The sequence below is a fragment of the Myotis davidii genome, unplaced genomic scaffold, assembly GCF_000327345.1.
Source record: "Myotis davidii unplaced genomic scaffold, ASM32734v1 scaffold96, whole genome shotgun sequence".
Taxonomy (NCBI): Eukaryota; Metazoa; Chordata; class Mammalia; order Chiroptera; family Vespertilionidae; genus Myotis; species Myotis davidii.
In genome coordinates, this window is record NW_006289416.1 from 4,288,523 (window position 1) to 4,298,530 (window position 10,008).

Consider the following 10,008-nt stretch of genomic DNA (forward strand, 5'->3'; position numbering starts at 1 on the left):
GTAAGCGCTGACGGACCTCCGGGTGCCCTCCCGCCTTGCCCTCGCCAGGGCCGGCTTAGGCGCGGGGAGTCCCGCCAGTCCTGGGAGGCTCCCAACTTTTCAAGAGTTTTGTAAAGTGGCGGCTGGGAAAAGGAGCGAAAGCAAACAGAAACGTTCCACCCTCCCGGGTTTTTTCTTTTCTTTCATTTTCGCTGGCGTAGAATATTCCTGTTTTTACATTTACACGCCACATCTTGCTGGAAAGGGTAGAAAGACGTAATAAGCAACTAAACCCTAGCATACAACCCTGGCTGCTTCTGCCCTGAGAACTTGGTGTTGGGGACCAGGAAGCCGTTTTGGTGGCGATCCTGCCTATGCCGCAGCCTGCTGTGTGACCTGGAGAAGTCCCTAATCCCTCCGGACCTCTTGGGCCCTTCTATGAAATGAGGGCGTCACAGTCTGGCTGGGAAACCAGACAAACAAGCTCCTAGTAACTGAGTCATGTGAGAGGGGGCTCTCCTGAAAGGACTGAAAATGTGGTTAGAAAGGACTTGTCACTGTAAAGAGTTAGGCAGATATCAATCTTGGGAGATGCAGTAAAGGCACCGACGTTGACTCCTACCTAAATACTGAAGGGCGCTTTGCTTACCAAGTGATAGAGGAGCGTCACCACCACCACCGTCTAAGTGCAATGGTTCCCGTATACATGAGTTCTGCCCCGGTCTCTTTGAGGCCTGTCACCCACTGGATCCTCACTGCCCCCACTTGGTCCACTGATGAGTTGACTACACTAGAAAAACAAGGTAGGATGGGTATGAATGTGTGAACACATGCTGAGAAGTAAGAAACATTCATGTGCCCTGGCTGGTTTGGTTCAGTAGATAGAGTGTCAGCCTGTGGACTGAAGGGTCCCGGGTTCGATTCCGGTCAGAGGCATGTACCTTGGTTGCGGGCACATCCCCAGTGGGAGGTGTGCAGGAGGCAGCTGATCGATGTTTCTCTTTCATCGATGCTTCTAACTCTATCCTTCTCCCTTCCTCTCTGTAGAAAATCAATAAAAATATATTTAAAAAAAGAAAAGAAACATTCACGTGACAACAATGGTGATTTGTCACCTGAGTGGGGGAAGAGAATGGGTTCCTAAGGACTCCAGTTCACACTGTTAACGTTGTGCTTCTTAAGTGGGTGGGGGGCACACTGATGTTCATTACCTGTGCTCTTTGTGTACCTGAAATATTTTATAAAAATAGGCCTCTCATTTAAAAGTACTATCTAAACAAAGTTATTACATTTAAAAGAATGTCCTTTCTTCTGAGATTAAGTTCTTACTGCCTTTTAAAATCTTTATGTCTCTTTTCTTATATTATGGTACATGACTTTAAAAACACCCACTTTAAAAACATCCTGCTCTCAATGGTTGCAATGAAGAGAAATCCAATTTTATGTGGGAATTTCTAAAACCTTGGCTTATGCAGTTTGAAGCTGATTGTGAATATAGCTGTGGGTGAAACTCCTGGGTTTAAAATTGAGCTGACCGTCAAAGGAGACACACCTGCACACTGGCATGGGAATCTTAACAGTGCACTTGTTAAGATTACTTGACTCCTTCAGGAGAACATCACTGTTGTCCAACGAGAGTGCCTGCGTTTTCCTTGGGGTCTCTCCAGGGTTCCATCAGATTGGAGCTTTTCTAGCATATCGCCCGTTGTGTTTTCTACTCTTAGTGATGTCATGGTCAGGTTTCAGATTTCTCATGTGTGTGTCATGTGGGTGGGGGACATTTTCCCTGCAGCACATGGACCCTGACTACTCGGCTGCCTATGTCGTCTTAGAGACTGATGCGGAAGATGGACTCAGGGGGCATGGAATTACTGTCACTCTGGGAAGAGGCACTGAAGTTGGTGAGTTGAACATTCTCATAAGGTTCCAGAATGCTTAAATTTCACTGAGATTCCAGTTTGGCCTTTTTTCTCTCTGTATTTGCTGCTCAAAGTGAGTAAAAACAATCTTTCATGCTTTCTTCATTTCATTGGGAGAAATGAAAAGTGGCAGAATTTGCCCCCCCCCCCCTTGTACTCATGGACAGACTACGGGACACTCCTTGCATCTCAGTCCATTTCTCTGCAGAGCTTTGAGGACCTGAACTAGGCGAGTGACTCAGGGACATGAGAGGGACTGATGTGCACTCACATAGCAAGGCTTATTGTGATGTGCACAGTGAGTCTACTAATTTTTCAAAATACTTCACACTGAGTTGGTTTCAAGTTCATTGCTCTTCATGCAGAAAAGGCCTTTGGCCCTGCCCAATGTCAGAGCTCCCATCTGGGAAGAGCAGATTGTGTAGGATGCACATTAAGCCATGAGTTAGTTGTCCTTCTCTCAGAGCTGGACCAGAGCTCAGAGGTGGTCTTGAGTCCCTCAGTTTTCAGAATAAGGAAATTGAGATCCAGACAGCTGCTCAACTAGCCACTAACTGTGGTGATGATTCTCTGTGGATATTTGCACCATCAACACTCTTAGCTGTAGAATCAAAGTCTTGTCCCACTGAAAGATTTTAATATTGTTGAGCAGATAAAAGGAGAGGGAGAGAAGAAGGGAGGGAGAAAGAGAGATAGAGAGAGAGAGCACCAAGGGAAACTTTCTTGAACTGTAAGTGGATACTACCAAGGTGGCCGCTGTTCCAGCTTTCTACAGAGATGGCATTCCATCACGCCATCAGCCGGCCCTTCTACAAACTCCTTTTCGGTGCTCACGTGTATCAAGAACTTTGTTAGGTGCTGGAGATAAGAATGTTTAAAAGAGAGAAAGGAGCCTGGCCGGCGTGGCTCAGTGGTTGAGCATTGACCTATGAACCAGGAGGTCACGTTCAATTCTCGGTCAAGGCACATGCCCAGGTTGTGGGTTCGATCCCCAGGGCGGGGGATGTGCAGAAGGCAGCCAATCAATGATTCTCTCTCCTCCTTGGTGTTTCTATCTCTCCTTCTCCCTTCCTCTCTGAAATCAATAAAAATATATTTAAAAAATAAAAGTAAAAAGAGAGAAAGGAAACCGTTCTACATTTAAGGAGAAGAAAGGCACAAGCTCCTCGGGGTGACAAAAGAAGTCATAGTGCAGTGTGAGAACTGTATTTTTAGAAGAGCTATTTTTAAAAAGTCACTTGGAGAGAGGGTTGATTTCTTGTCCAGGCGGGTCAGAGATGGCTTCAGAGTGGTGGTGGAGCTTTGAGATGAGTCTTGAAGGGTAACCAAGAATTTGCCAGACAGAAGGGAGGAAACTCAGCATAATTCCCTGTCCTCTTCATTAAGCCCCAAGGCAGTGACCACTGACCTTGATGCGTTTGTGAGCTGTGTTTCCAGCTTCCCCTGTGACTTGTCTCGGATTTAAGTTGAGCATTTTATGAACCTGCTTTCTCCATGCTTCAGACCATAGAGGGCGACCCCAAGGGTTGCATAAAACTCAGCAAGGTTACAAAATACGTTCTGGGGCAAGCCATTGTAACCACTCTCTGTTAACAGCCAAGACTTAGAACTCTGCTGACTCGCTCATAGTGGAGGGACTCTGTGCACATTGCATGCTCCTAGCACAGACACGAGGCTCTTCTGGGCTAGTTGCTGAGTTCAGCGCTTTAGGGCCTGCACAGTCTCGCCCCTCCTCCAAGCCCGCCCCACCCGGCTGTCCTGATAGACTTCTCGGGCAGGGGTAAGTCGATTTCCATCTCCTTACGACTTTACTAAGTGGCTCTTTTGTGGTGATGTTGTTGGCTTCTGCCTTTTTCAGACCACAACATGACAGAATCCATTTTAACTTCAGCCTTGCTACATAAATCAGGTGACTCACTGTAGTTTCACGGAATGTGTTACAGGGTATTCACATTAAAGATGAAAAAAACCCCATGAGCTCATCACATTTCTCCTGCATCCTTTATCAGATTACTTACCTAATCATTCTTTTATGATCCAAAAAAAGAGAAAGAAAATAGCCTTTCCTCATTACCAGGAAGAGAGTGCTTGTGTGTGTGTGTGTGTGTATGGAGTCGGGGGGAGGGTGGATTACCTTTTTTTAAAAATGTATTAAATAGACCAATACAGTTGTTTTTAAGAAAAGGAAAAGAGAAGGAATTTTTAGAGACCAAAAGCAGCCTTAAGGCTTCCCATGAGCACTCAGGCTCAGAAGCCATGGTTGTCCTTCCCATGGGGGAAGGTCCGTGAGTTGAGTCCTGAGTGATGTAGTACAGCAGAGGACCCCTGAGTTTAGTCAGCAAGAAGCTGCCTTCAAGGGCCATTTTTTTCCCAGATGAATTTCCCAGCTATTGCATCAGACATTCAAACCTGAAGTGGACTTTTTCTCCACACTGGAATCAGACTACCACAACCCAAATTTTTATCGAATGCATCAAACTTAGTTAACTTCTTGCAGTGGCCTCAGTTTGAGCAAGTAACGTCCACCGATTTTCAGCTGGAGTTCCACGGCAGGCACATTGGTGTGCTGCAAGAATTTTTAAAACATGCAATACCTGACTATTCAGGGGCACTGACCTCTTTTCTCTTCGGCTGTCAAATAAAAAAATGACAACAGCCAACACAACAGTATGAATGAATCAACATTTTGCCTATTTCTTTTTGGTCAGATCAGCAAAACATATAGTATACTTTTTGGTGTGCCGTATAATTTTAGTATTTAGTTTATGTGTGCCATGAGATGAAAACGGTTGAAAATCACTGCTATAGGTGAATATATCGGTGTTGCTTGTGCGTCTCTTAGAGCTGTACGATGAGATCATCCTTAGCTTTAGTTAAATGCTCTTGTCTTTGTGACACAAACCGGAGCTGTGCTTCCGTCAGTGATTTCTAGCAACCATCTCATCAGTGAGACGAAGGTTTGATGTAGATAATGGTACACCTCTCTCTGAGTCACTCTCTCTTCAAATGGCATTAATGCAAGAGCACCAACCATCAAGGGCTGAAGGATTCTGTCTTCTCGCAACAGTAGGGTATGAATATCTGCACTATAATGATTCCGTATCCCATTAACAAAAGCCCTAGGAAACACCGGATGGTTGGTTCAGCCCTGATGCTCCAAATGAGAATAAGTACATTATCTGAGAGCTTTTTCACCCAGAGGCCATGTATGTCCTAAGAGCATGTTTCAAATACTTTCAAAGGTCTTTCTCCCAGGATATGATTCGTAGTAAAACAGCACCTCAACAATCATCCTAGTAAATGAACCGAGAATTTTAATATTGAAGCAATGGTAACACCCAACAAGCTTATAACAATTTTTTCTAATAAATTAATTGCTTTGGGCATAAGTTGATGATTTGATTATTTTGGTTACGTTCCCTGTAACACAGTAAGCTTACAGAAAATTTCTTTCTCATTTACACATAGATGAAGTATTTTATAGGCTGAGCAAAGGATAGAGAGAAATTCCCATTCAATTTGTTACTTCACTTATTTTTCATCTGAAATAACAAAATAAAGCCTTTTCAATAAAACACCAAAAGGAAGTAATGGATGATTATGCTGACCCAAATTCACTTTAACCTTCAAATTACTTATGAAAAATGTATTATATTATAAGTAAGTCAATAATAGTAAGCAACTTAATGTTTATGACTGGTGTTTTCATGTACTTTAACATTTTGCATGTATTAGACTAACTGAAAATTCATTTTATTTCATCTTTAATAGTGTGTTATGTTGTGAATTCAAGATATTTTCTATACTTGACAAGAAAAGGCATTCTGGAAGGTTTTAATATTTTCTTGTTAGCCTTTCTAAATCCTTACGACTCCAAGGCCTCATTCTGGAAGTACTTATACTTGAGCAAAAACAACGCCATTCACATTGGGCACATGGGACTCTGACAGAGGACAGGGACACAGGCTGGGACTCTGTGGCCAGTGACTCCCACCTCGGGTTCTGAAAGGCAGCAGCCTAGGATTTGATTCCCAAGCAGAGGCAGCAGCGTAACTGTGTGCAATGGTACATGCAATCTAGCTGAGCCTCAGTCTCCTCACTGTGAGATGGGGAAGCAGTCTTTTACCTCACGGCGGGGGGATTTGAGGATTCAGAAAAATGCTGTAAGTTGTGTAGTGCTCGCAGCACAGTGCCTGGCACATGGCATGCAATCATCGTATGGCTGACTTACCACTCTGTCCCCTCACACTATACTCACCCACAGCTGAGAGAAAGAGAGGGAGACTAGATTCCGTTTCTTACTCTTACACCCACTAGTTCTGTGGATGCTACAGAATATTAGAGCTTTAAAAAGAGGGATATGAGTGCTCCATTCCTCCTGCAGGAGTGTTGTGACAATGAAAGAAATGGTTCCCATAGACACGAGGAAGAAAAGTCACCCTGCAAATACAGAGTTACGCTGTTGGCTAAGCTGTTTCTGCTCTGAATTTAAACAACACACGGCTGTCCTTCTGGCTCCTGCTGCAGCCACAGCATTTGTGGGACCAGATCAGAAATGACTGAGGTGCTCGTTAGACTACGAGAGCTTTTCAGTGTCTGGTGGTGGCCGTGCTCTTCTCCCCGCAGCTCTGCACCGAGGCACTGAAGGGCGGCTGGACCAGGTAACTTACTTGTGTGGTAATGAACTTGACCTTTCCACTTGGCAGCACAAGAGGCTCGGCAATGGAGAAGAGCCAGGATCAGAGGGCACTAAGAAGGCCAGGGTCCTCCCAGGAGCAGTCTGGCGTGCAGGGACACCTAAGAGATGTTTCAGCCTAAGCCAGGCTCTTTTTTCAAAGATGAGACATGAGTCCTAATTGGAATCTTAGAACATCAGAGTTGAAAGAGACTTGGGGGGTCGCTGGTTTCAAGCACCCATCGGTGTAAGCAGATTCTGAGAAATCCACGCTTCACTATCGGTAAAAAGCGCTGATTCAGCTTTTACTTGAAAACCTTCAGAAGCAGCGAGCGTAACTTTGAGGCGCTTTTGCGTGGTTGGAGGGCTTCGCGTGTTAGAAAGAGCTTCAGTGTCGTGAGCTCTTTGTTTCCATGTAACTTCCAGTCGCTGGTCCCAAATCTTCAGAGTTCCCAGGCGTCTGGTTCCTGAGATAGCTAACCCTTCTCTTCCCCTGGGCTGTGTCCCCTCCAGAATCACCCTTTCCTTTTCTCTCCTGTCTCCCTCCTGCGTGGTTGTGGAGCCCTGGTAGCCTAGGATCTTCCTCTGGATAACCTGGCTGTCAGTGGCTCTGGAAACTGACACAGTGCAGAATACAGACCATCATCTCTTAACCTAGTCACTGTGAGCATCAGTGCAGCTCAAGGAGGCTCGTTTGCTGGGATAAGTCACAAGGTTTTCCATGGCTCTCAGTGTGGCTGCCTCGCCGCTTGCTGCTCAGGGTGTGGTCTGTGGGACAAGTACATCCGCCTCCCCTGGGTGGTCAGAAATGCAGACTCCCAGGCCTCCCCCCAGACCCGCTGGGTCGGAATTTTCCTTTTAACAAGACCCCTGGGTGATGTGTGTGTTTGAGAGGGCTGAATTCTTGTGAACTGCTCAGCTTAATACAGGATGGGGGAGTGAGAACTTGAAGGAGGCAGCATGATACAGTGGGAAGAGGCTTAGAAATGTGATGAATTCTGAATCAAATCTTACCTTTTTCCCTCATCGCCTGCAAGTACTTGCTGTGTGATCATGGGCAAGTTGCTCAACTTCTCTGAAACTCATGTTCTCTCTGCCTGTAAATAAGGAATAATATATTTTTTTTAATTTTTAAAATATATTTTATTTATTTTTTACAGAGAGGAAGGGAGAGGGATAGAGAGTTAGAAACATCGATGAGAGAGGAATATCGATCAGCTGCCTTCTGCATACCCCCTACTGGGGATGTGCCACAACCAAGGTACATGCCCTTGACCCTTCAGTCCGCAGGCCGACGCTCTATCCACTGAGACAAACTGGCGAGGGCAGGAATAATATTAACTCATGGTTCCCTCAGAGTTGCTGTATCTGAAAAAGACCAGCACAGTCAGGATTCCTAGCAGGTGCTCAGCAAACGCTGCCCCATTCCCTCTCTGCACGTAACCAGGGGAGTCTGGAGCAGTCGTAGCTGGTGAGCCAGGGAGGGCTGAGGAGAGCTTGCAGAGGCCCCCACCCCAGAAGCTGCATCCAGAAGCTGACGCTCCCACCTGGGATGGAAATGTGTCTAGTGCCGAGCGGAGGGGAGAGAATGGCAGCAGATGCCTGCGTGTGTGTGTCGTTCTGCACGGGGGTTTGTTGGCACAGCGGGTAGGCGTCGTGGAAAGCAGAGGTTCTTCTGGAGCAGCAGCCTGGATATTGAGTGTGCAGGGCAGAGAGCCTGGAGAGCCCGGGAGAGGATGCCGGCCTCACCGTGGTGGTGGCACCTCTCCCGCGTGGCAGTGTCACACTCCGGCCGACCATGCCTCCCCTGGCCAAGCGAGACAACAGCTTCGGCAGAGTCATGGGGAACAGCGTGGGGCCCAGGTCTCAAGATGAGTGTCCAAACAGATGAAGGAAGCTCCTAACGTGGCCAGCTGTGATGTCAAGGAGACCTCTGCTGCTGCAAGTGATTATGTGACCAAATCACTTCAACCCCCACATCTCAGACCCCTGCACCGCGGGGTCCGCCTCTCACTGAGTTGATGGAGGAGGAAGCCCTCTTATGAAGGACCATGTAGAGAAGGTTGTTTTATCACGAGTTCTCTTCATTTGGGAGCTAACAGGATGGCTTACTCAGCACTCCTTCCCAGGCCCCTCCTCTCCTCTTCAAGTCTGTGGCGTTTGCGTTCTTAATTCTTTTTCATGGCGCAGCAAACACCCAGTTAGTGTTAGTAAAGATCTAACTACTCTCTCAAGTTCCTTCCCACTTTAGGTCAGCAGGTAATTGACGGTCATTGACCTGATGGTGAGTAAAGAGATACCGTTCTTTACTTGGAAAAACAGGTGTTTTTGTGTGTTTTTCTTTCCAAGTGATTTGTCTGAAGATTGATGAGGAAAGAGCAAGAAGTTACTAGAGAATGTGATCTGTGAATTATTGACAGAGATGGTCACTTCCGCAGGAAATCCGGCTATCTTTCCTAAGTCAGGGGACGTGAACTATCAAACCGAATTGATCTTACAGGTTTAAGGTGAAAGTTTGGTGCCCATATTCAGGATGACATCCGCAGATGCCAACTCATCAGAAACATGATTGGACCTGAGAAGACTTTGGTAAATATCCTCTCCTCCCACTGAGAAACAAGCCGTCTCATGGGAAGCCTTTGTCCAGGGCCAAACTACAGTTCATTTCAAGCAAAGATTAAAAAGCACTGGGAACTTTAAAGCTGAATGCCAGAGGAAGTACAGCTTTGTGGACTTGTTATAGTAGATGAACTCTTTACAAGAAAACCCCACACCATGGAGGGGGCTGATGGTTTAAAATTTTCTTATTCTGCAGAACTAGTTCAGATCAAGATTAGGGTTTCTTGCTAATATGAATGCAGCTGAGATATAGGTCTTCCATTGGCGCCCCAGTGTGTCAAACATTTAATCTCCCTTCTTAACAAGTCCAGCCAACTGCGCTGGCCCTGCTCACACCCGTTGCTGCACCGGTGCCGATCGCTTGGTGCTGTCAGTGGTGGAGAAGCCCTCAGGGGTGATCGGGGCAGCAACTGCCACTCGCACCCGCTGAGGGTGCTGGCCCCAATTGCTTTGCACCATCAGCACGTGGGAGCGGTGACGGGAGCGGGGCTGCTGGCCAACAGGGGATGGGGGCCATGATGGGAGGTGCCTGGTGGGGGTGGGGAGGATGGGCCTAGACCTGCCCATGTCCACCACAGCCTCGCAACCCACAGTTCCTTTCAAGGTGCATGAATTTGTGCACTGGGCCTTTAGTACTTTTATAAAAAGAAGTCACAATAAGATGTTTTTATGAAGTTTTAGAGACTTATTTCCTAAGTTAAAATAGAAGTTTGGAGTCCTTGGCCTAGGATCAGATGTCCCATTATTTATACATGAATTAATGCTACTTTTGTCTTATGAGGTCATCCTCATCAAAATTATTAATAATACCTAAAG

General features: G+C 46.2%; 1 protein-coding gene across 1 annotated transcript in view; it reads left to right on the forward strand.

The window, feature by feature from the left end:
* Positions 1-1,826: 1,826 nt before the first annotated feature.
* ENOSF1 (enolase superfamily member 1) overlaps positions 1,827-10,008 on the forward strand; it is a 16,154-nt gene continuing 7,972 nt past the window's right edge. The window contains 4 exon segments of the mRNA XM_015562676.1: positions 1,827-1,880; positions 6,474-6,559; positions 9,074-9,089; positions 9,091-9,162. Of these exon segments, the coding sequence (XP_015418162.1) occupies positions 1,827-1,880; positions 6,474-6,559; positions 9,074-9,089; positions 9,091-9,162 (228 nt within the window).